General features: G+C 45.8%; 1 protein-coding gene across 6 annotated transcripts in view; it reads left to right on the forward strand.

Moving 5' to 3' along the window:
- The window catches only part of PLEKHA7 (pleckstrin homology domain containing A7), a 437,534-nt gene extending 412,029 nt beyond the window's left edge, over positions 1–25,505 (forward strand). For 5 of the 6 annotated variants that reach the window (XM_033928326.1, XM_033928328.1, XM_033928331.1 and 2 more), the window contains 2 exons: positions 15,549–15,658; positions 25,193–25,505. In XM_033928326.1, coding sequence (XP_033784217.1) covers positions 15,549–15,646 — 98 coding nt within the window. In that variant the 3' untranslated portion in view covers positions 15,647–15,658; positions 25,193–25,505. The remainder of the gene's footprint in view (positions 1–15,548; positions 15,659–25,192) is intronic. The other variant, XM_033928327.1, reaches the window with a different exon arrangement.
- Positions 25,506–26,210: the final 705 nt, after the last annotated feature.

Consider the following 26,210-nt stretch of genomic DNA (forward strand, 5'->3'; position numbering starts at 1 on the left):
CAACGGGAGTGCCACCATTTCTAAGTAAAGTGGGGGGGGGGGATTCCCCTCTCACCCCCCCCTCAGAGCACTTTTAAATAGTGTTAAAATCCAGCGCGCTGATGTCCTGCATGCGATTGTCTGGGCGGGTTTGTCTGCGCGCGATTACTATTGGCCCAGGTTTTTAGTAACCAGATTTCTTTGCATAAAATGGGGTCTGGGTAGGAATTAGTGGTAAAATAATGGGGGGAGACTGTGGGGAACCACAAGTACAAGGGGGCACTCGGAGAAATTGAAAGGGGACAGGTTTAGAACAAACGCTAGGAAGTTCTTTTTTACCCAGAGGGTGGTGGACACATGGAATGCGCTTCCGGAGGTTGTGATAGGCCAGAGCACGCTACAGGGGTTCAAGGAAGGTTTAGATAGGTTCCTAAAGGAAAAGGGGATTGAGGGGTACAGATAGAAGTAGAGATAGGTTTTAGGAATAGTCAGGGACCACTTCACAGATCATAGGCCTGATGGGCCGCCGCGGGAGCGGACCGCTGGGCGCGATGGACCTCTGGTCTGACCCAGTGGAGGCAACTTCTTATGTTCTTAACATGTCTTAACAATAGCTCACATTGATAACTTCACTTCTTAGTGTGAAGAGTTTCACTCTCTGGTAACCAGAGCTGATATTGTGATGTCATAATGCCTCATTCCATCAATAAGAGCCAACTTCATCAGTGATGTCACAATGGCTTCATTACCCTATCCTTGGATCACTTTTATTACCTATAGCAGTGCCTTCAATTTCTAGTGTCATTTCTTTTTTCTTTAATTAAGGAGGGAAGTTATCAATGGGGACTACTTTTAAGACGTGTTATTAGCAGCTAGGTCTCTGCATAAAATGGAGTTAGTGAGTTAGTGGTAAATTGACATGTCTTAAAAGTAGCCCACACTTCTAACTCCCTTTTTTTTCACTTTAGGCTTTTATTTTATTCCTGAGATTTGAAATGGTTTTTGAAAGCTGCTTTTATCTTGCCACACTGAAGTTAAATAAATCAAGGTTCGTCTGTGCTAATCGTCACCAATTTATTTAACTCCGTTCTATCAAACATTACTTTGATTTCCCCACCTTCAGTTTGCTGGTCCAATCCCTAATCCACTATAACATCATATACCTGGGCTCCCCCAAGAAAACCATTAAACGACTAAGATTCATCCAGAACACCGCCGTCCGCCTCATCTATGGGCTAAAAAAGTCAGACCACGTCAGCCCCTTCTACAGAAAACTTCACTGGCTACCGTTTGAAGCAAGGGTCATCTTCAAATTCGCCTGCCTCTGCTTCAAAACCCTATCTGGCTCAGCCCCGATATACCTGTCACACCACTTCGTCTTCCCAGGATCTAACCGAACACGCAATGTCCACCTGTTTGCCTATCCCTCCCCAAAAGGATGCATCTACAAAAGATTCTTGGACAAAACCCTCTCTTTCCAAGCAGGCAAATGGAATGACTGCTTGACCACCCTCATCTCTCGTGCCCCTAATCTCTCAAATCATACCTCTTTGATAAATTCCTCTAACTCCCGCCCTCCCAACCAAACTACTAATCTCAACCTCGCCTCCCTCACTACCCTTCCCCCCCCCTCTTCCACGGCTACTGTTTCGCACCCCACCCCCCCCCCCCGGGCAACAGTTATCGGATCATTTTGTAATTGGCCACTGGTTTATACCATACACTTGATAACTAATTCTCTGTACCTTCATTGCATAATTACAGCTCTTATCTCCTGTATACTACTCTGAATTGTTTTTTCTGATACTCTGTAATTTCGCTGTATATGTACAGTCTCTTCTCCTGTAAACCACTCTGAACTGTTTTGTGGTATTGCGGTATACAAAAATAAAGTTATTATTATTATTATTATTATTTATTGGGATTTATTAACCGCCTTTTTTTAAAAAAAAAAACTTTATTAATTTTCAAACTAAAACAGTGCAATACAAATAAAAGAACAACAAATACATTGCACTATTAACGATACAGGTAATTCATATAACAATCAAATCCTCCTATTCTTCATTCCTTTATTTATTTATTTATTTATTCATTCCTTTAGAGAAAGACACCTGATTCCATACACTCCAACTAGATCCTTAAGATCTGAGGAGAAATCCCTTCTTTCAGTCCCTTCCCTAAGATTCATAAAATGTAATGATAATATTAAATTACCCAAGTGTAACCTTCAAAATTTATATCCCTCCCCCTACCCCCCTACCCTTTTTCATGAAACGATTCACTCAGAATGGTTTACAATACATTGAATAGTAATCTGGTACACCTAAGTATTTTCTCTACGTGTCTCGGCAGGCTCACAGTCTAACTGTGGTAGGGACTGGAAACCCATATAAAAAAATCCCAATGAGTCTAAATGCAGTCCTTCCATACGTGAAGCACTCCACCATCTCTGGATATCGCGTATTTAGACTTCAATAAGGCTTTTGATAGTGTCCCACACCGTAGGTTATTAAACAAGATGAATACGATGGGTCTGGGAGATACGTTGACTGCATGGGTTAAAGACTGGTTTAGTGGCAGACTTCAGAGGGTGGTAGTAAATGGTACTCCCTCGGAAATGTCGGAAGTGACCAGTGGAGTGCCACAGGGCTCAGTTTTGGGTTCAATACTATTTAATATCTTTATAAGGGATCTACCTCAGGGACTTCGAGGTAAAATTGCGTTATTTGTGGATGACGCTAAACTATGCAACATTGTGGGCAGCGCAACCGAGCCTGACAGCGCAACCGTGCCATACACTATGAGGCAGGACCTACTTTTACTGGAACAATGGTCTAATACTTGGCAACTGAGTTTTAATGCCAAAAAGTGTAAGGTGATGCACCTTGGTAGCAATAACCCATGCAGAACACACACCTTGAATGGTGAAAATTTAACAAGAACCATCGCAAAACGAGACCTGGGTGTAATCATTAGTGAAGATATGAAAACTGCCAATCAGGTGGAGAAAGCTTCAGCCAAGGCTAGACAAATGCTAAGTTGCATCCGGAGAAGTTTTATCAGCCGTAAGCCTGAAGTCATAATGCCATTGTACAGGTCAATGGTGAGACCTCATCTGGAGTACTGTGTTCAGTTTTGAAGGCCACGTTATCAAAAGGATGTGAAAAGAATGGAGTCAGTTCAGCGTATAGCCACTAAGATGGTCTCAGGACTTAAGGATCTCCCATATGAAGAATGTCTAAGCAGGCTGCAGGTATATTCTCTCAAAGAACGCAGAAAAAGGGGTGACATGATAGAGACATTCAATAACTTACGGGCTGTATTGAGGTGGAGGAAGATATCTTCTTCCTTACGGGTCCCACGGCAACCAGAGGGCATCCGCTCAAACTCAAGGGTGGGAGATTTCATGGTGACATCAGGAAATACTTCTTTACCGAAAGAGTGGTTGATCGATGGAATGGTCTTCCACGTCAGGTAGTTGAGGCCAGTAATGCACTCGACTTCAAGGGACGATGGGATAAACATGTAGGTTCGCTCCGGGGAAATGCTTAAAAAGAGGGTTGTTGTTGAGGAAGGGTTCTTGGAGTGGGTTCACTCTGGGAAATTCTTAGAGAGAGGGTTCTTGTTGAGAGAGGGTTCTTGGAGTGGGTTCACTCTGGGAAATTCTTAGAGAGAGGGTTCTTGTTGAGAGAGGGTTCTTGGAGTGGGTTCACTCTGGGAAATTCTTAGAGAGAGGGTTCTTGTTGAGAGAGGGTTCTTGGAGTGGGTTCACTCTGGGAAATTCTTAGAGAGAGGGTTCTTGTTGAGAGAGGGTTCTTCGAGTGGGTTCACTCTGGGAAATTCTTAGAGAGAGGGTTCTTGTTGAGAGAGGGTTCTTGGAGTGGGTTCACTCTGGGAAATTCTTAGAGAGAGGGTTCTTGTTGAGAGAGGGTTCTTGGAGTGGGTTCACTCTGGGAAATTCTTAGAGAGAGGGTTTTTGTTGAGAGAGGGTTCTTGGAGTGGGTTCACTCTGGGAAATTCTTAGAGAGAGGGTTCTTGTTGAGAGAGGGTTCTTGGAGTGGGTTCACTCTGGGAAATTCTTAGAGAGAGGGTTCTTGTTGAGAGAGGGTTCTTGGAGTGGGTTCACTCTGGGAAATTCTTAGAGAGAGGGTTCTTGTTGAGAGAGGGTTCTTGGAGTGGGTTCACTCTGGGAAATTCTTAGAGAGAGGGTTCTTGTTGAGAGAGGGTTCTTCGAGTGGGTTCACTCTGGGAAATTCTTAGAGAGAGGGTTCTTGTTGAGAGAGGGTTCTTGGAGTGGGTTCACTCTGGGAAATTCTTAGAGAGAGGGTTCTTGTTGAGAGAGGGTTCTTGGAGTGGGTTCACTCTGGGAAATTCTTAGAGAGAGGGTTTTTGTTGAGAGAGGGTTCTTGGAGTGGGTTCACTCTGGGAAATTCTTAGAGAGAGGGTTCTTGTTGAGAGAGGGTTCTTCGAGTGGGTTCACTCTGGGAAATTCTTAGAGAGAGGGTTCTTGTTGAGAGAGGGTTCTTGGAGTGGGTTCACTCTGGGAAATTCTTAGAGAGAGGGTTTTTGTTGAGAGAGGGTTCTTGGAGTGGGTTCACTCTGGGAAATTCTTAGAGAGAGGGTTTTTGTTGAGAGAGGGTTCTTGGAGTGGGTTCACTCTGGGAAATTCTTAGAGAGAGGGTTCTTGTTGAGAGAGGGTTCTTCGAGTGGGCAGACTTGTTGGGCCGACGGCCATTTTCTGCCGTCACATTCTATGTTTATACAGGGCTGGCCTAACAATTAGGAAAGACTAGGAGGGCACGTAAGGCAGCAGCTTCAGGTGGGCGTTGAACAACATTTGCAGGCAAAGCAACACAGGTGCCAATAACCACACACTCAAACGGGAGGGTACGTTCATCAGGGACGGTGGAAAGCTTTCAAATAACCCATTTTCCCAGATTAGTTTCAAGTTCCTACTGGAACATAACATATAAACAAGTAAGGCTAGACTCAAATAGGGCAGGGGTGTTTGACCTAAGGGCCGTTGCGTGAGCAGATTGCTGGGCATGATGGACCACTGGTCTGACCCAGCAGCGGCAAATCATATGTTCTTATGTTTATTTAAAATTTGATTTGATCACAATATCGTGATCCAGTGTGATTTACAAATATAAAAACAGGGTTTTAATTAAAAAAAATTTTTTAAAGCATGCTTTAAGACTCTGACAATACATGAGACAAGAGGGAAACAGGTTGAATTACCATGTTTAGGAGAAAATGAGAACGTATAGGGTTAGGACAGGGAATTTTTACCCATTAATTTTCTTTTATAGGGATAATAGCTCTCTGAGGAATATTTGAGTTCAAAAGAATCCAAAAAACTCATTTGAAAGCGTCCTTGAAGAGCCAGCTTTTTAAAAGTCCTTTAAACTTGTTAAGAGACTTTTCTTCCCTGATATATATCGGCAGTGAGTTCCATGTTTGCGGTGCCGTAATGGAGAAGATCGTGTCCCTCCGCGTGTAAATGAATCTTAGGGAAGGGACTGAAAGAAGGGATTTCTCCTCAGATCTTAAGGATCTAGTTGGAGCGGATGGAATCTGGTGTCTTTCTAAGAATGCGGGAGTGAACAAAACTCCCGCATTCTTAGAAAGACACCTGATCCCATACACTCCAACTATGGCCTAGATTCACTAAACCCTCCGATCCTGTACCTCCGATCGCAAAACCAGTTTTACTGGTTTTGCGATCGTTCCCCGACCCCAACCCGATTCACTAAACTGCTGCTGATCAAATCTCCCATCCGATCCAATCCTCCCATGCATATGAGCAAAATCCCATGCAAAATAGATAAGCAACTGATTCACTAACAATTGCATGGCTATTTTGCATCGGTTTTTACAATGGCCAATCAGGGACTTCCTTAGACTCCTCCCTAAGGAAGTCCTTGATTGGCTAAGGTGCCTCAGGCCTCTCCTGCCATATTTGGGGAGAGCGCCGATGGCAGGATGGATTTGGCATCCCTCCTGCCTTTTTCTTCGGGGGGGGGGGCAGCAGGGCCACACGTTTGTGTGGTGGGGGGGCTTTTTTTTCTTTTTTTAATTGGCCAGATATTTTGTGTGTATAATACACACAAAATATCTGGCCCATTTTATTTTTTTAAAGCCGCTGACAGCAGTGACAGGAAGCTGGAGGAGGTTGCATGCAAATGATTTGCACCTCCACGCAAAAAAGGTGGTGAATCAATCGCTGTTTCAAAATCAGCCAGTAATTGGTCAACAGCGATTGAATCTGAGGAGAAATCCCTCCTTTCAGTCCCTTCCCTAAGTCTTAGGGCTCCTTTTATGAAGCAGCATTAGTGGTTTAATGCGCGTAATAGCGTGTGCTAAACCGCCGGACGTGCTAGCCACTACCACCTCCTCTTGAGCAGGCGGTAATTTTTCAGCTAGCGCGAGGGTAGCGCGTGATTAAAAGCCCTTAGTCTTGGAGGGGTGGTGTTTAAGTGATCATGATTGTTAAGGGGGGGAGACAAGGGGCCTAAAGGTTAACTGGGAGGGCCTAATGTCCTTGCCCTGCCATTTTATAATACAAAAATGCTCAACTCACAAGAAGGGGATCATCAGACTTAAAGCAAAATTAACAATGACTTATGCTGTATAAATGTGCCATGAATTCAGTCATCAGTGGCATACTTAAGAATATTGGTTTTATTTTAAAACTAATATTTTAGCCCATTACTTTAACGGGTGCTAGAATATATGTCTGTCTGTCTTTCTTTATTTCTGTCTCTCTCTCCCTCCCGCTGTCTCAAATCGTGCACTCAGCACTTGGTGCTCTACCCCTTGGTCCGGAAAACAAAGACACTACACAAGCGTTTTCAACTAGTGTGGAATTTATTAGGCCGCAGCCATAACAGCACTATTACATCACAACTGTCATCCATTGAGCAGAATAACCAATCAGGTATGACCACCACATGATCAGGTGCACAGCATATGCCTCTTCATCCTCTCCGAATCTGAGTTGCCGTAACAGCTTCCCCTGCTCGCTGGACCTATCCCGTTCAAGGATGTGTCCTCTCATCAGCAGTACGTTGCTGTGAAGATCAGGGCCTGGCCTCCCTGCCGTCCAAGCAAGGTGACATGCCCAATTTCCTAAGCAATGTAAAGGTGTATGTCGTTGACTCATATGCTGTGCTTACCCTCCTTTCCAGTCTGGCTGCGACAGAAGTAGAGGGTGGGCGGGAGGGAAGCCGCGTCCGCCTCATGTGAAGCCGGATCGAAAGGGGCGACCTCCCCTCCGCTCACCCTAATCTATCCTACCCCCCTTCCCCCCCCCCTGCGCCTAGCCGATTGGCCCCCAAGGCTTCGGCCGATTTGTCATCGCTCCTCCCTAGGTGGTTCGGAGCTTGTTCTCAAATCGTGCACTCAGCACTTGGTGCTCTACCCCTTGGTCCGGAAAACAAAGACACTACACAAGCGTTTTCAACTAGTGTGGAATTTATTAGGCCGCAGCCATAACAGCACTATTACATCACAACTGTCATCCATTGAGCAGAATAACCAATCAGGTATGACCACCACATGATCAGGTGCACAGCATATGCCTCTTCATCCTCTCCGAATCTGAGTTGCCGTAACAGCTTCCCCTGCTCGCTGGACCTATCCCGTTCAAGGATGTGTCCTCTCATCAGCAGTACGTTGCTGTGAAGATCAGGGCCTGGCCTCCCTGCCGTCCAAGCAAGGTGACATGCCCAATTTCCTAAGCAATGTAAAGGTGTATGTCGTTGACTCATATGCTGTGCTTACCCTCCACTACCCGGGATAGCGAAACCTCGCTTATCGCGGGTTCCCCCCAAGTGCTGTAGCTGCGGCCTATATGCTACCCACTGCATGGGTATGCAAAGGTACTGATAACTTTTCGTACTGAATCGCCTCAGTGTAATGAAATATACTCAACCCACTGCACGGGTTTCATCAACTGATATTTGCAAAACTTCATCAACTGATATAACTTCATTGTCTCCGCTTACTCAAGTTATGTATGCAACCCACCATATATATATGGCCCTGTACTGATGAGCCTAGCCAATGTAGGAGCCTAGCAAATGTACCGAGGAGGACATGCTATGTACTGATAAGCCTAGCCAATGTAGAGCACATGCGATGTGCTGATAAGCGTTGCCAATGTACCGAGGAGCACATGCAATGTGCTGATAAGCATTGCCAATGTACCGAGGAGCACATGCAATGTGCTGATAAGCGTTGCCAATGTACCGGTGGCCGTGGAAGCCCCTGCTGTTAGAGCCGCTGATGTTGTATATTGCTGATATTGTGCTGCCGTAGAAGCTGCCGCTGCAGTTGAGGCCGTGGAAGCCTCTGCTGTAATAAGCCAATGTAGAGCATTTGCGATATGCTGATAAGCGTTGATAAGCGTTGCCACTGTACAGCGGAGCACATGCAATGTGCTGATGTACCGAGCATGCAATGTGCTGATAAGCGTTGCTGATGTACCAAGGAGCACATGCAATGTGCTGATAAGCGTTGCCAATGTACCGGTGGCCGTGGAAGCCCCTGCTGTTAGAGCCGCTGATGTTGTATTGCTGATATTGTGCTGCCGTAGAAGCTGGCGCTGCAGTTGCTGATATTGTGCTGCCGTAGAAGCTGCCGCTGCAGTTGAGGCCGTGGAAGCCTCTGCTGTAATAAGCCAATGTAGAGCATTTGCGATATGCTGATAAGCGTTGATAAGCGTTGCCACTGTACAGCGGAGCACATGCAATGTGCTGATGTACCGAGCATGCAATGTGCTGATAAGCGTTGCTGATGTACCAAGGAGCACATGCAATGTGCTGATAAGCGTTGCCAATGTACCGGTGGCCGTGGAAGCCCCTGCTGTTAGAGCCGCTGATGTTGTATTGCTGATATTGTGCTGCCGTAGAAGCTGGCGCTGCAGTTGAGGCCGTGGAAGCCTCTGCTGTTGTATATTGCTGATATTGTGCTGCCGTAGAAGCTGCCGCTGCAGTTGAGGCCGTGGAAGCCTCTGCTGTTGTATATTGCTGATATTGTGCTGCCGTAGAAGCTGCCGCTGCAGTTGAGGCCGTGGAAGCCTCTGCTGTTGTATATTGCTGATATTGTGCGTAGAAGCTGCCGCTGCAGTTGAGGCCGTGGAAGCCTCTGCTGTTGTATATTGCTGATATTGTGCTGCCGTAGAAGCTGCCGCTGCAGTTGAGGCCGTGGAAGCCTCTGCTGTAATAAGCCAATGTAGAGCATTTGCGATGTGCTGATAAGCGTTGCCAATGTACCGAGGAGCACATGCCATGTGCTGATAAGCGTTGCCACTGTACAGCGGAGCACATGCAATGTGCTGATGTACCGAGGAGCACGTGCAATGTGCTGATAAGCGTTGCCAATGTACCAAGGAGCACATGCCATGTGCTGATAAGCATTGCTACTGTACAGAGGAGCACATGCAATGTGCTGATGTACCGAGGAGCACATGCAATGTGCTGATAAGCGTTGCCGATGTACCGCGGAGCACATGCAATGTGCTGATAAGCGTTGCCAATGTACCGAGGAGCACATGCCATGTGCTGATAAATGTGCTGATGTACCGAGGAGCACATGCAATGTGCTGATAAGCGTTGCCAATGTACCGAGGAGCACATGCAATGTGCTGATAAGCCTAGCCAATGTACCGAGGAGCACATGCAATGTGCTGATAAGCCTAGCCAATGTACAGAGGAGCGTATCCAATGCACAGAGGAGCCTATTCGATGTACTGATAAGCCTAGCACATGCAATGCGCTGATAAGCCTAGCCAATGTACAGAGGAGCGTATCCAATGTACTGATAAGCCTAGCCAATGTACAGAGGAGTATATCTAGTGTACCGATACAGAGGAGCACATCCCATGTACTGATAAGCTTAGCCAATGTACAGAGGAGCACCTGCAATGCGCTGATAAGCCTAGGCAATGTACAGAGGAGCATATCCAATGTACCGATACAGAGGAGCACCTCCAATGTACTGATAAGCTTAGCCAATGTACAGAGGAGCATATCCAATGTACTGATAGAGGAGCATATACCGAGGAGTATATCCAATGTACTGATACCGAGGAGCACATGCAATGTGGCCTAGCCAATGTACAGAGGAGGATATCCAATGTACTGATAGAGGAGCATATCCAATGTACTGATAAGCCTAGCCAATGTACGGGGGAGCGTATCCAATGTGCTGCCTACCTAATGTACAGGGGAGCCTGGCAAATGTACAGAGGAGTATATCTAATGTACTGATGAGCCTAGCGATGTACAGAGGATCCAGAGTACAATGTACTGATAAGCCTAGCCAATGTACCGAGGAGCATATCCCCTGTACTGATAAGCCTAGCCAATGTACCGAGGAGCATATCCCATGTACTGATGAGCCTAGCCAATGTACAGAGGAGCATACCCGATGTCCTGATACAGAGGAGCATATCCAATGTACTGACGAACCTAGCCAATGTACAGAGGAGCATATCCAATGTACTGATGAACCTAGAGGAGCATATCCCATATACTGATGAACTTAGACGATGTATAGAGGAGCATTCAATGTACGGATAAGTCTAGCAGCCTATCCAATGTACTGATAAGCCTAGGCAATGTACCGATGAGCATGTACTGATATCCCCTGTACTGATAAGCTTCGCCAATGCACAAGGGAGCATAACCAATGTACTGATGAGCCTAGCGATGTACAGGGGAGCATATCAGAGGAGCATATCCAATGTACTGATGAGCCTAGCTATGCACAGAGAATTACCGAGGAGCGTATCCAATGTACTGATGAGCCTAGCAATGCACAGAGGCTCCAATGTAAAATATCTGGATCAGTGTGTAGATATCAAACTATGCTGTTGAGGTAACGTAAACCTTCTTAATGAAGGTCTTATGTAAGTCGTTAAATGGATAAAGCGATAGTAGGCCCTTTAAGGTAAATTAAAATGATTTGTGAATTTATATTAATTTATTGTTGTGTTGTACACCCCAATGTAAGGGCCGATAAAGCCATGTCCCTTCATGTATCGGACTTACCTCCCAGATGCTGATTATCGCATTGCCGCTGCTTGTACAGGATTCCAGAGGTCAGCTGATGTGGTCTCTGTGCTCTCGAATGAAGCCAGTGTTGTACAGTAGTATACATCGGATCCATGAATCGAAGTCTAAGGGCAGGACCTGTGAATCGAAGTTCCCGCCGAGTGGATGCTGCCCCAATCTCGGGAGATCCTATCCTAGGCTAAGCAATTGGACTATCTCATTTGCCCTCTAGCTTAGTGGGGTTAAAATTGCGGGCGGTGCTGAGCTCCAGCTGAGATGTGCGGCCGTAGAAGCCGCGGTGGTAGCGCCTCTTTGGTGCTGGTGGCTTCTTCGGCACGGCGGCATGGATCGTGACTTGTGCTGTCGAGAAATACTTATAGAATGATACAGTAAGTACCGGCATAAGGAGAGTGGAACATGATTGTATATCAGCATGTCATGTCAAAGGAAAACAGAGCGGCCTCCAACTAGTGTCTTCCTTGTTTTATGAGGTAAAGTTATATAGCAGAAATTAATAAGGAAAAAACAGTACATTTGTAGGTTGTCGGCAGTCAAATCCAGTTGCCACAGCTATTCCCTATTGCAAGTTCTAGTTAAATTCTCGGAAATAAGAAATTTATCACTAAAGATAATTCCCGGAAATAAGAAATTTATAGTTAAAGAAAATTCATTGAATGAAGAAATGTGATGAGTCCAGTGTCATCGCTGTCTCATTAATTGGAATAACTGGAAAGATAAATGCTTTTAATATTTCTCATCCCAAGGATAAGAATTATCGGATCATTAAAATTAGCTGATTGGATAGATGGGAAGACTCGATATAACCCGTGAAGCATAACTTCCTCATCTAGCACAGCCCTGAAGGCAAGGTCTTATATTTTGCCCAGCACATTGCAGCCGAGAAGTAGACTCAGGTAGCAATAAGGAAAGCACAGAATGCAGAGAATTACACTCAGATAGCAATAGGGGAATCCGAATGCAGGGAATTGTCAAGATAATTAAATTTGTCGATCCCTCCCTGCAGAAACCGCAGCGATGGCCGTGCCGAGACATGTGGCCGTGGCTGGCAGCCTCCCGGGTGCCCGGAGCGGTCACCCGCCATCTGCCTCGTCGGACCCAGGTAGAAATGCAAATGCACTTTTCTATAGTTAAAAGAAAATTAGGACAAGTTCCTGGAGGAACAGCTCATGGCTGCCACTGAGACCCTGGGCGGGTGCCCAAAGCGGTCAACCGTCATCTGCCTCGTCGGACACAGGTAGATTCCTGGTGTTACGTCCAGACTGAGTCAATATCCAATGGTGCATTTCCACAGGTTTTACTCCCTCTGTCCAAAGAAAAGCGCACTACTGTACGCTGTTCTTCGATGGTGTAATCTTGCAAAGGAGCGCCTATGTTTCTGACCTCGCGGCTGCCACATGACTAACTCCGAGTGCTACACCGAGCGTGGATAAACAATCCGACAGGCAACGTGCGAGTACATATGTTCCGGTTCTTGCGTAATTTAACAATTGCCTTTAATTTTTGATTCGCCCTCGTATTAGTTTGTAGGAAGTAATCAGGGTAAGGATGAACTGAAATTAGTTCAATTGAAGCTCTGTCCCTTTCTGAGGAAGTTTCAAGCCACACGGTGGCTGTAACAGTTTCAGTTTAATAACATTAGTCATGTTTGGGTTAATTAGCATTTTTGTTAAATCTGATTAATGATTAGATTATACGTTCTTTATTTGGGGTAATTAAGACACTGGAGCTCTGTTAAGAAGTATGATTCCTGCATAGTTTATACTGAAGAAGAGAACACAGAAAGAGAAATGAAGAAAATTAAACATTTGAACATAGAAACATTATTTTTCTCCTAATTCTGTTCAGTTCATCATGGAGAAAATTTTTTTTTTTTTGAAAATGGTACTATGCTATAATCAGCACGAGTAACTAAGAAATACTGATGCACCAAATAAAAGGACCCCTCTTCCAATTGCTTTTAAGCTCCGAACCACACCCGATCCGCAATGGGCCCCCGTCGGGCCATACCGCCGCGTACAACGCCCCAGCCATGGGCCCAGGGCACGGACAGCAACCGTTAGCGGCCGGCCGTAGTCGGGATGCCACGCGGCCCAGTGCGGCCGCAGGCTGCCATGATGCCTGGTTCGGGGTGGGAGCATGGCAGCTGGGAGGCAGCGACCCCAATCCCCTTCCCCCACCGCCGGAGTGCTTAGGGAGGGGAAGGACGCTGCTGCAATGGGCCCCGCGTGGCAGGAGACCCCTATCCCCCCTTTCCCCACCGCCGGATTGTTCAGGGAGGGGAAGGAAGATAGCCACGCATCGCGGGAGGGATGGCGCCAGGGACCGCCGCCTCGCCGCAGCAGGAGATGGGCCGCGCAGCTAAAACCGGCCGCGTCGGGACGAGCAGTTGGCTGCCGCTCCCGGCGCCCCCGGCAACAGAGGCAAATCCCCCCCTCGCGGCACAGACGGGCCCGCAACGCTGCCCGTGCAGCAGCCCCCAGCGCTCACACCCGCAGGTCCCCTCACAGCGCCCGGGCCGCTGGGACCCCGAAGCCGCGGCCGTCCCCCCGCCCACCGCAAGGCACAGAGCCAGAGAGGGCAACAAACGAGGTGAGGAACCCAATGCCTTATTTTTTTTTTTTTTTTTTTTTTTTTTTGAGAGTGAGCGGGAAGGAAGTCGCGTCCGCCCCGTGCGCGCACCCGGACGGAGAGAGCGCACGCAGCAAGAGAGGACACTCGGCGAAAAGGAGCCGCAGACGGGAGCTCCCGGCCACGCGCCCAGGCCGCCCGTGCAGCGGCCCATCCCCGCCGAGGCCCCCAGCGCCCCCACCCGCCGGTCCACTGGCAACGCCTGGGCCGTCGGGGCCACCAAGACACGGCCGCACTCCGCCCACTCCAATGCACAGAGCCAGAGAGAGAACCTCCCTCCGTGGCGACCAGCCACCCAAATCCCTGCAAGCGAAGACGACGGCAAAGCCCGTTGCTGCCGGCCTGTGAAGTCGAGGGTGAGCGGGAGGGAAGCCGCGTCCGCCTCATGTGAAGCCGGATCGAAAGGGGCGACCTCCCCTCCGCTCACCCTAATCTATCCTACCCCCCTTCCCCCCCCCCCCTGCGCCTAGCCGATTGGCCCCCAAGGCTTCGGCCGATTTGTCATCGCTCCTCCCTAGGTGGTTCGGAGCTTGTTCTTTGTTTCTGTCTGTTTCTCTCCCTGGCCCCCTTTGTCTGTCTGTCTTTCTGTGTCTCTCCCTGCCCCTGTGTCTTTCTTCTTTTCTTTCTGTCTGCCTTCCTCTCGCTGTCTGTCTTTCTTTCCCCCCCCCCGCACTTCCCTGTGCAGCAGCCACAGCAGCATCCCTCCCCCTCCATGTCCCTGTGCAGCAGCATTTCCCCCCCCTACTTCCCTGTACAGCAGTATTTCGATCCCCCCCATTTCCCTGTGCAGCAGTCACAGCGGCAGCATTCCCTCCCCCCACACCACTTCCCTGTGCAGCAGTAGCATTTCCCTTAACCCCCCCCCCCCTTCCCTTTCCGTAGTCTCAACAAATCTGCCGATTCCAGCAGCGTGTACAGCACTCTACACACGCTGCTTCGGGGCCTTCTACAGCCCTGATTTACTCTGGCACGTCCCTGATGACATCATCAGAGACGCAGCAGAGCAAATCAGGGCAGTAGAAGGCCCCGAAGCAGCGTGTGTAGAGTGCTGCACACGCTGCTGGAGTCGGGACCGCGAAGAACGTAGCAGCTGGAGTGATTTTTCGGCACTTCCCTTCCCGCCCCGGAGGTGTCGCCGCGGCTCCTCTCGATCCCCTCCAGTGTTGGAAGCCTTTTCCGACGCTGGTGCAGTTGGTGAGAGGAGCCAAATATTGTGGAGAGTCCAGCGCTGGCGGCCAGTCCTGTCGGCAGTGTAGGTAGGTGCTGGGAAGAAGGCTGGGGACTCGCGCATGCGTACTCCTGCGGCCACAGACCTACAGATCATGGAATCATGCAGATAAGAGTGCACATGCGCGGCTAGGGTTTTATTATGTAGATGCCATTTAAAATGATTCACCTCAAAGCCCAGTTCAGCAGGACCATAGCTGTAATAAGAGACACCACATTATTTCCCCAAAACATGCAAAATAACAACAACAAAAAATAAAAACTCAACCAGAAAACAAATTTTTTAAAAACAATGAAAAGAGACCCGGAAAGACTAAATCAAGACAAAAGAGAGCCAATAAGGGTCGGTTATTAATTTGAAGTATCTAGCAAGTACTGCTGCTTTAAATAGATAAACATTTCTTGAAAGAAATGTTTTCTAAACCCTCCATCAACAGTTATGGAGGAATCATTTTGATTAAACTAGAAAAATTGCAATTGAATCTGCTCTTAGTAAACTGTATTTTTCTGTTCAGCTCAAATGCTTCATACCTCAATGTATTACAAATTGGTACTTAATTGTTAAAAAGCGAATTGTTCAATGTGCATGTCTAATTACATGACTTAAATCCTGTGTATGATCCCTTCCAGCTCAGCAACTGGCCTGCCCATCCAATGCTCCCTCACCTTCTGTACCACAGACACCTCACTCCCCCCTAAGCAATGGATTTCACTACACATTTGTCTAAGCACCTTTAAAAGTAAGAACTAACCGCTTTTTGGCATGTCTCACTTGCCGTAGCTTCATGTATTTTTAACTCTGTGTGAATGTACTCAAATTTGTCAGGGTGGATAGGTTGTCGGTGCACTGTGATGTCAAAGAACGGTGTTCTGTGAACTGTTTTTTGTATGCCAGGCTTTCAAACTTTCTGCTGTTGAGAAATTTCTGTACTCCCTGGGCAGTAAAGAAACAAAATTGTAACGATTACTTTTGTGCAAATGTAATGGACTAATTCTAATTATTACATTTTCCACTAACAAGTAATTCAGGCCCCCCCCATTTTACGAAGCCGAGTGCCATGCGGCAAATGCGCCAATGCCCTTTCAATTACTATGGGCATCGGCGCATTTACTGCGCCGGCCCACGCTGCCAGCTTTTGTAAAAGAGGGGGCCAATGTCTCATTACTTAACATAACTTTTGTTAAACAAGTAAATAGTAAGTGTAATATATCAATTTTACAAAGTAACTCTTGCTGGGTTGTATGATACGGTAAAAGAAATACTTTGCAACGTGTCCACGGTGGGAAGAAATGTATGTGAAAATTATCCAGGGTTTTGTTGACTTTTTGAACATATCTAATATAATAAAATGCTAAGCCGCGCATGCGCACTCCCACCTGCGTGCGTCCGTTTTCCGTAAGATGTAGAGCCCCTCAGGTAGGAGTGCACATGCGTGCGAATCTCTCTCTCTGGCCGGTCGTCATCGTCGTCTTCGCTCCTCTCCCCGGCACACCCGAACCCCTGTTCAGCCTCCCATCCGACCCTACCTTCGACTCCCTTAGTCCCTTGCCGCCGCTCCTCTTCTCTTCCCGCCCCGCGGTCCCGACAAACGTCCTTACTCCAGCAGGGGCCGCAGCACTCTAAACACGCTGCTTCGCGTCCTGCTACTGCCCTGATTTGCTCTGCCCGACACGGCAGGGTTGGACTGGCTTTGAGCATTTGCGCATGCTCAAAGCCTTCTGGTCTCACTCTCAATCTCGGAGAGAGCGAGACCAGAAGGCTTTGAGCATGCGCAAATGCTCAAAGCCAGTCCAGCCCAGCCCAGACTAGAAGAAGGAGGATTTCTGACGCATCGCCCAGCCGCGCCAGAAGAGGGAGGATCTTCGGGCACCGGCACTGGTGCCAAGTCGGGTAAAGGGTGTCATTGACTGCTCGGGAGGGGGGAAAGTAGGATCGCGGTGGAGAGGGGGCAACGTGAGCGGGGAGGGGGATGCTGATTCGTAGGGGGGGGAAGCTGGATCGCAGGGAGGGGTTTGGAACAGCATCAGATTCCTCAAGGGGGGGGAGAATGGAGCAGCGCCGGTAGCCTCGTGGGGGGGGGGGGAGGAGGTGGAACCAATCAAAGCAGTTTCCCTTACTTCCTATGGGGAAACTTGCTTTGATATACGAGCAATTTGGTTTACGAGCATGCTTCTGGAACGAATTATGCTCGTAAACCAAGGTTCCACTGTACTATCAATGCTTATACTTAACTCTTTCAGTCACAGAAAGTACAGAGTAGCGTAGAAGGTGAATTACATTCAGGTACATTAAGTATTTCCTTGTCTTATAATCTTAAGTTTTTGTACTTGAAGCAGTGGAGGGTTAAATAACTTATTTTAGATTGCAAAGTGTGACAGTGGAATTTGAACTGGCATCCCTGGTTCTGTGGTCACTTCCTGTTTCATTGTTTTAGTCTTCTTTATCCTTTTTTTTTTTTTTCTTCTTATGCCTAAAAAATTTGCCTAATTTAAGTTATTGACTCGGTCAATACAAGAAAAAGGGGAAATAAGTTCTTCCAAAAATTGGTAGCACAAAGTTTTAATGTCCAAACAATAGATATACAGTATGTGAAACTCCCCTATATTTGTATTGCCACCATAAATGCGTATAACCTTGTTTCATATCAATTCAAGATGAAAACAATATGCTCAGAGACCTGGAGACCATAGCTGGGGAATATTCCCCATATACAGCCTCTCCATCCAATCATAGCATATTTCTCTTAAAATTTGACATTCTTTAGTTGGTGAAATACCGTTATTCTTCACATTAGTTAAAAAAAAAAGTGGAGCACTTATCTATGCCGTGATTGGATGGAGAGGCTGTATATGGGGAGTGCAACAATAGGAACAATAGGAAGAGTGGACTAAAACATATAAACCTCTAGCTTTCTAATTGTTTATGCTTTTTAATAATATTCTTTAGGTCAGATGGGGGTGTCGTACACCTCCGGGACACATGAGGCCTGGTTCGACCAACATGTTTAATTAGATGTCAGGAATATTTATTACAGATTGTTAGTGATGGCCTTGGAGATCCTTTTGGGATCTTGCAAGGTATTTGTGACCTGGGTTGGCCACTGTTGGAAACAGGATACTGGGATTGATGGACCTTTGGTCTGTCTCAGTATGGCAACCCTTATGTTCTTATGTGAGCCCAGTATAGAACGAGCAAGCCATTGTGACATCACGGATGAGTTTGGCTCTTAGGCACTGGTGCAATGAGGCATTATGACATCACAATCTCAGCTCTGGAATGTTGCTACTCTTTGGGTTTCTTCCAGGTACTTGGACCTGGGTTGGCCACTGTTGGAAACAGGATACTGGGCTCGATGGACCTTTGGTCTGTCTCAGTATGGCAACCCTTATGTTCTTATGTGAGCCCAGTATAGAACGAGCAAGCCATTGTGACATCACGGATGAGTTTGGCTCTTAGGCACTGGTGCAATGAGGCATTATGACATCACAATCTCAGCTCTGGAATGTTGCTACTCTTTGGGTTTCTTCCAGGTACTTGGGACCTGGGTTGGCCACTGTTGGAAACAGGATACGGGGATTGATGGACCTAGAATGGCAATTCTTATATGAGCCAAGTAGAGGATAATCAAGCCATTGTGACATCACTGATGAGTTTAGCTCTTAGGCACTGGTGGAATGAGGCATTATGTCATCACAATCTCAGCTTTGGAATGTTGCTACTTTTTGGGTTTCTTCCAGGTACTTGGGACCTGGGTTGGCCACTGTTGGAAACAGGATGCTGGGTTTGACATTGGTTTATCCCAGTATGGCAACTCTTATGTACTTATTTGACAAACCTGCCTTAGGCGTATTGACGGCTTACTAGTATAGGGCCACAATTATAAGCAGCATGGCAGCTACCTCAGTTACTGCGATGAATAGAAATGAAAGTGGATTGGGGGTTAAGAATGAGTGAAACAAAATCAGAATTATTTATGGGTGTTCTGGTGAAATGGTTTTGTAGCTGGTTACTGAGCCAAACCCCACCATTGGAAGAGGCATGGTTGACACTTGCTAGGCATCTGAGGTAGAAAATTAGAGAAGTTAAAACCCAGCCTACTGTATTGGCATCTGCCTCTAGGATGCCTAGTGATGCCTATGTCTGCTTAGGCATGATTCTATAAAGGACGCCTAGCGCATCGTCTATAGAATCAGGCCCTATGTGCATTCTACAGCTATTCTATAAGGCAGCACGTAAGCATCTTAGTGCATTACTATAAGGTGGCATAGATGTGGGCGGAGCATGGGAGGTGCATAGGTGTGTTTCTAGTTTTATGTGCATAACTAACAGAATCTTTTAAAATTTATCATGCGCCCAGTTATGCCTGATATTGTCCTGCTGTAAATCAAGCATCATATCTCACTTCACAAAACTCAAGAATGATTATGATTATTGAGAGCTTCTATCCCGCTACTAATGACTGGGGAGTCAATTTAGAGCTTCTGTAGAGATGTTACCATAAAGCTGACCATCCTTACTTTTCAGGTAGGGGTCAGAGGACACCTCAACATGGGCATCGCTAAGCACTGCGCAGATATCCACATGCAACCTAAATTGACAAAAATGATTTTTTTTAGAATTGGTTTTTAATAGTATGGTTAATTAATTTATTTTCAAAATGTATAAACCACTTGCATCTAAGAGGTGTACAAACATCATACATACACAAATTGAAAACACAGACAAAAACATCATGAAATATTACAATTGACTTAACGTAATCTTTCCAATTTTCCTTAGTACCCAAATTTACTGAAATCTAGATAAAGCAAAGGCCTCTATGAATAGTTGTGTTTTTAATAATTTCTTAAATGACAGACGATCTTTACATAATCTCATTGTTATATGAAATCTAAAATATCTATCTTCCTTTAGACTAATTGCCACACCATCTAAACCAATTAAAAACAATTTAGCTCTGTACAGAACTAAGTTAGGCTTTGCTAGGTTTCTGTGATAAGGGCACCTAGCAGGGCCTAACCTAAGTGCCATTTATAGAATTAGGGCTAGATTCACTAAACTCACCGATCATACCCCGACCCGATTCACTAAACAGCTTCCCGATCAATCTTCGATCCGATCCACCCATGCAAATGAGGGGAAATGGCATGGAAAAGTAGGAAGCGATCGATTCACTAAGCAGAAGAAGGAACACCGACTGGGTTTGCCGATCTGAAAAGAAACGACTGCAGAGGACCAGTCGCTTACTCCTGCCCAGAAATATCAGTATCGAGGTTACAACCCCATATAAAACAACCATTAAAATAAAAAAAATTAAACTGTAAAATAACTTTACATATGTGTAAGAATTCATTCCTGTTTTATATTCCGTAAAATGCGCATTGCGAGCCCGTGGATTTAACCTGCGGTTTTTACCCGCGGGTTTAAAGCGTGTTCTGTTTGATAAATGTCCATAGTCTGGCTACACAAAAAAAATAATTCACTGCGTCGGTCACAAATCATTTCTTTTTTTTAAAATGTCCAAGTAGTAGGGCCAGCAAAGTAAACCGCAGTCACCCCATTCCCCGCCCACTAGCTACGTAGTAAAGGGCAAAGAGCTAGCGTGTGTATAAATTGCATCACTAACCAACAAGGATACTATGTGCTTCGATCGCTCTTACAGCGGTCCATGGAATCGCTATAGGGTGTGCGTCCGATAAGATCGTTGGCATGTAGAATCGTTTGTGAATCGGTCGCTTAGCAAAAATCGGCCAAGAATCGCCCAATAACAATCCAGTCGGCAAGTTCAGCGACTCGGGACCTTAGACCCTCTGGGCCAGATTCTACAAAAGCCGCTAAAAGGCAGCAGTAGCCGCCCTACCTTCGCCTAACTTAATTGATTTAATTGGGTTTAAGTGGCACAGTATTGGGTCACACCATTAAAACCCAATTAAACCCTCATTACAGAAAATAAATAGCTGTGCTGGTGCCTAGGTCCCTAGCGGTGCATAGTGCTGCTGAAGCCCAGAAGAGGAATCGATCATAGAAACATAGAATATGACGGCAGAAAAGGGCCATCGGCCCAACAAGTCTGCCCATTCTAAGAACCCTCCCCCCTAAGCACTTCCTCGAAGTGAACCCATATGCTGATCCCATTTTTTCTTAAAATCGAGCACATTGCTGGCCTCAATTACCTGAAGTGGAAGATCATTCCAACGATCAACCACCCTTCCTAGTGTCGCTATGAAATCTCCCACCCCTGATTTTCAACGGATGCCCTCTTGAAGGAAAAATATATCTTCTTCTACTTCAATACGGCCAGTAACATATTTGAATGTCTCTATCATGTCTCCCCTCTCTCTGCGTTCCTCGAGAGAGTATAGCTGCAACTTACCTAGTCGTTCTTCATATGGGAGATCCTTGAGGCCTGAGACCATCCTAGTGTCCATTCGCTGAACCGACTCCATTCTCAGCACATCCTTTTGATAACGTGGCCTCCACAACTGAACACAATATTCCAGATGAGGTCTCACCATGGACCTGTAAAATGGCATTATAACCTCGGGCTTCCTTCTGACAAAACTTCTACGGATGCAACCCAGCATTTGTCTAGCCTTGGATGATGCTTTCTCTACTTGATCGGCACTCTTCATATCTTCACTGATGATGTCTCCTAGGTCCCGTTCTGCAACAGTTCTTGCTAAGGTCTCACTATTCAGGGTGTAAGCTCTGCGTGGATTTCCGCTACAAAGGTGCATAACCTTATACTTTTTGGCATTAAAACTCAGTTGCCAAGTTGCAGACCATTGTTCTAGTAAGTGTAGGTCCTGCGTCATAGTGTCTGGCATGGTGCTTTTGCCCACTATGTTGCACAGTTTAGCGTCATCGGCAAATAATGCAATTTTACTTCAAAGTCCCTGAGGCAGGTCCCGTACAAAGATATTAAATAGGATTGGGCCCAAGACTGAACCCTGTGGCACTCCACTGATTACTTCCGATGTTTCGGAGGGAGTACCATTGACTACCACCTTTTGGAGCCTGTCACTGAGCCAGTCTTTAACCCATACAGTCAATGTTTCTCCTAGTCCCAATGAACTCATCTTGTTCAAAAACCTGCAGTGTGGGACACTATCAAAAGCCTTGCTGAAGTCCAACGTTGGCCAGCGTTTCACATTTCCAACTGCATCGAGGTGTGAAGACAGTCAGCCCTGTCTTTCAGTGCATTGAAAACAATGTCTGCTCTGTTTTCAATGCTGCTACTACTATATAGCGCTGAAAGGTTTCCATAGCGCTGTACATTTTGACATTTAATAGACGGTCCCTGCTCGGAAGAGCTTACAATCCAACTTGGACAGACAGACATGACATATAGGGTTGGGGATGCAGAACCCAAGGTGAAAGGAGTTAGGGGTCAAAAGCACTCTCAAAGAAGTGGGCTTATAACCGGGCCTTGAACGCTGACAGAGATGGAGCCCACCATAGGGATTCGGGCAGCTTGTTCCAAGCATGTGGCGCAGCAAGGAAGAAGGGATGGAGTCTGGAGTTGGCAGAGGAAGAAAAGGACACAGATGCATTGAAAGATAGGGCTGACTGTTTGTCTTCACACCCCGATGCAGCTGGAAATGTGAAACGCTGGCCGACAGATAAGCATTTAAACATCAAAATTAAGATTATTTAAAGTTTGTTTTTGCATTAAGAACATAAGCAATGCCTCTGCTGGGTAAGACCTGAGGTCCATCGTGCCGTAGGTCCTGTAAGGACCTGTGCAATGATCCTCTATTTATACCCTTCTATCCCCCTTTCCAGCAGGAAATTGTCCAATCCTTTCTTAAACCCCAATACCGTACTCTGCCCTATTAGGTCCTCTGGAAGCGCATTCCAGGTGTCCACCACACGATGGGTAAAGAAGAACTTCCTAGCATTTGTTTTGAATCTGTCCCCTTTCAGTTTTTCCGAATGCCCTCTTGTTCTTATATTTGTTGAAAGTTTGAAGAATCTGTCCCTCTCTACGCCCCTCATGATCTTATAAGTCTCTATCATATCCCCTCTAAGTCTCCTCTTCTCCATGGAAAAGAGACCCAGTGTCTCCAATCTCTCAGCGTATGAAAGGTTTTCCATCCCTTTTATCAGACGTGTCGCTCTCCTCTGAACCCTCTCGAGTAACGCCATATCCTTCTTAAGGTACAGCGACCAATATTGGACGCAGTATTCCAGATGCGGGCGCACCATCGCCCGATACAGTAGCAGGATAACTTCTTTCATCCTGGTTGTAATACCTTGATTATACCTAGCATTCTATTTGCTTTCTTAGTGGTCGCTGCGCACTGTGCTGTCGGCTTCATTGTCATGTCCACCATTACCCCCAAGTCCCTTTCTTGGGTACTCTCATTCAATAACCTCCCTCCCATCGTATAGTTGTACCTCGGGTTTCTGCTTCCCAGATGCAATACTTTACATTTCTCAACATTGAACTTCCATCTGCCATCTCATCACCCATTCCCCTAGTTTGCTCAAGTCCCTTTGCAATTCTTCGCAGTCCTCTTTAGTCCGAGCTCCACTAAATAGTTTGGTGTCATCCGCAAATTTTATTATCTCACACTTCGTCCCTGTTTCTAGATCATTTATGAATATATTAAATAGCAGCGGCCCGAGCACCGAGCCCTGCGGAACATCACTCGTGACCCTCCTCCAGTCCGAGTAGTGGCCCTTTACCCCTATCCTCTGTTTCCTACCCACCAACCAGTTTCTGATCCATCTATGTACATCTCCGTCCACCCCATGGTTCTTCAGTTTCCGGAGTAGACGCTTGTGAGGCACCTTGTCAAAGGCTTTTTGGAAATCCAGGTATATGAAGCCACCCTTGTATTCATAGTGAAGAAGGTTTTTTTTTATGCCAGTGATCACCCCAGTAGCCACCCACCCATATTCAAACAGGGAAGAGGGGTTCTGAGGCTTTTTCTTTCTCACTTTAACAATTTGGGAGTGCTTTAGATTTGCTTATTCACAGTTAGATTGTTGAATTTATTCCTGTGTAGCTGTTTCCTACTACTTGTGTTCTTAACGCTATATTTTTTCTTTGAAAGTTTTTCTACTTAGGTGTCAATCTGAAGAGTTGGGGGGTTTGGTGCATGATTGGAATTTGGTGGGGGGGGGAGATTTTCTTCAGACTGTACAATGTTGTTCCTTTTAGTAAAATGTACACGAAACTGACCTGCAGGGCTCTAAAATTCATCTAAAATAGTGTGTGTCTGTCTATATTAGGGTTACGATTTGTTAGTGTGCACTCGGGGCCAGATTCTGTAACTGGCGTCTAAAAAAGATAGGCACCTATTGCGTGGCGTTCGTACTTAGGCGCCCATTACAGAATTGCGCTGAGCGGTGCCCAACTTAAAACGCAGGCCAGGGTTTTAAAGGCCTACGTTATAGGCGCTTAAGTCCTTTAGAGACTTGCACCTAAACATGCTTTCTTTGGTGTTTGGTGCTGCTAGGCACCTTGCGAGAGGCGCCTAGGTTTTGTAGAATTGTGCTTAAGAAGATTAGGCGCCTTTCTCCCAATTAAATTTTTTTTTTTTTTTTTCAATTATGAGCTTGTTAAAGCTTTATTATTGAAGCCAGTTTACTAATTAACCCTCTCTTTTACTAAGGCGTGCTTTGCTTTTTGGTGCGTGATAAATATTAGTGCGTGCTAAACGCTAGCGTGTGCATGTTATCCTATGGATGCGTTAGCAGTTAGCACACGTGTTTATTGCGTGTGCTAAACGCACGCTAAAATGCTTAGCGCACCTTAGTAACAGAGAGCCTTAGTTCGGCTCAGTTCATTAGTGCTCGTTAAAAAATTAATGTGCATTACACTATAAATTAATGGGTGTTTTTTTTTTTTTTTTTTTTTTAGTAAAAGAAATGTGTGAAATGAATCAGACAGTTTGAGAATTGGAGGAAAAGTCCAAACAAATCAAAATGTTTTGCCCTGAGCACATCTCTGGTGTGCATACTGTACATACTTAAATATATATGTATGCATATAGGTGAAGTAAATTTTATGGGAAACTAGCTCTGTTGTAGAGAAAAGTCTAATTTACATAAATTTGTAATTTGAATTTTTTGCATACTGAACCACCTTGCACTAGTGTAATAAACGTGGAATCCACTCACACTATCAGTTCACCATTGAGACTTGTTTTACAGGCATTTCACTCATAACTAAACTAAAACCCATTGTTCTAGTTGTGTGGTACAAATACGTATTTATCAAGTAGCACACTTGTTAATTTTATTCTCTTTTACTTCACGCTAGCCAAAGCAGTAAGTGAGCAGTGACAGAAGATCCTTGGTGACTTTCCAGAGTGGAAACGAGAGAGAAGCTGCCCCTGTTGCCCCCAGCTTTGTTGGAGGACAATCAGCAATCGTCCGCAGATATTCTAACAGAGATGCCAGGAACAGCTCAGAAGCATTCTTTTTACCAATGCAAAATGTTCAGTCTGACATGCCTAACAATTCACATTTTATTTTAATTCAAATTTATGTATATAGTCCTATATATATATATATATATTTATGATGGCACTTTTAATACATCCTGTAAAATACTTAGCATTTTAGAAGCAGAATGTATTTTAGAAAAATTTTTTTTTTAATCAAGGGCTGACTTTGTAAAAAACAAAACAAAACAAAAAAAACAAACAAACAAACCATGAACTGTCATTATGCAGTTTTGACATGGATTTTTTAAATGCAGGATAGGGCATTCTGTGCAACTATAGATAGATACATCTGACAACACGTCCAAGGAATGGCATATGAACAAAATGAAATCTCACAGGATGCTCACAGTTCACTATGAAAATCCTTTCTTTTCCCTGCAGGAAGCTGGATACGTGAACAATTGTTTTCCTGTGTCAGATTTGTGTTGGCACTGGCTGATCTGCGTATTAGCGCTGTGCCAGAATATAATGAAACTAGTCACTTCATCCATTTCAGGTGTACTGCTTATGGAGGATGCGGGTGATCACCTGTAGAAACTGGCCTTGGAAACCATTTTCCTTTCTCTGCAGGAGAAAAGTATACACTCTGTCCAGTAGCATGCACAGTTGTCTCCATAGGAAAAAAAAGAGGAAGATTAGGACAGACCTTGTAAAGTACTTGCAAAGTACAAGGGATAAAGAATTCCCACTGCACTGGATTTACAAAGGGAAAACTGTAAGCAAATAAGGGGGGGGAGGGGCAGTCCACCCCGCGGCGCTGTCTTTGTGAGGGCATAAGCGCCCGTTGTCCTCTCTGCCCCCACCTGCAGGAGGGGGGAAGCGAGGGTGGGG

The sequence above is a fragment of the Geotrypetes seraphini genome, chromosome 19 (genome assembly GCF_902459505.1).
Source record: "Geotrypetes seraphini chromosome 19, aGeoSer1.1, whole genome shotgun sequence".
NCBI lineage: Eukaryota > Metazoa > Chordata > Amphibia > Gymnophiona > Dermophiidae > Geotrypetes > Geotrypetes seraphini.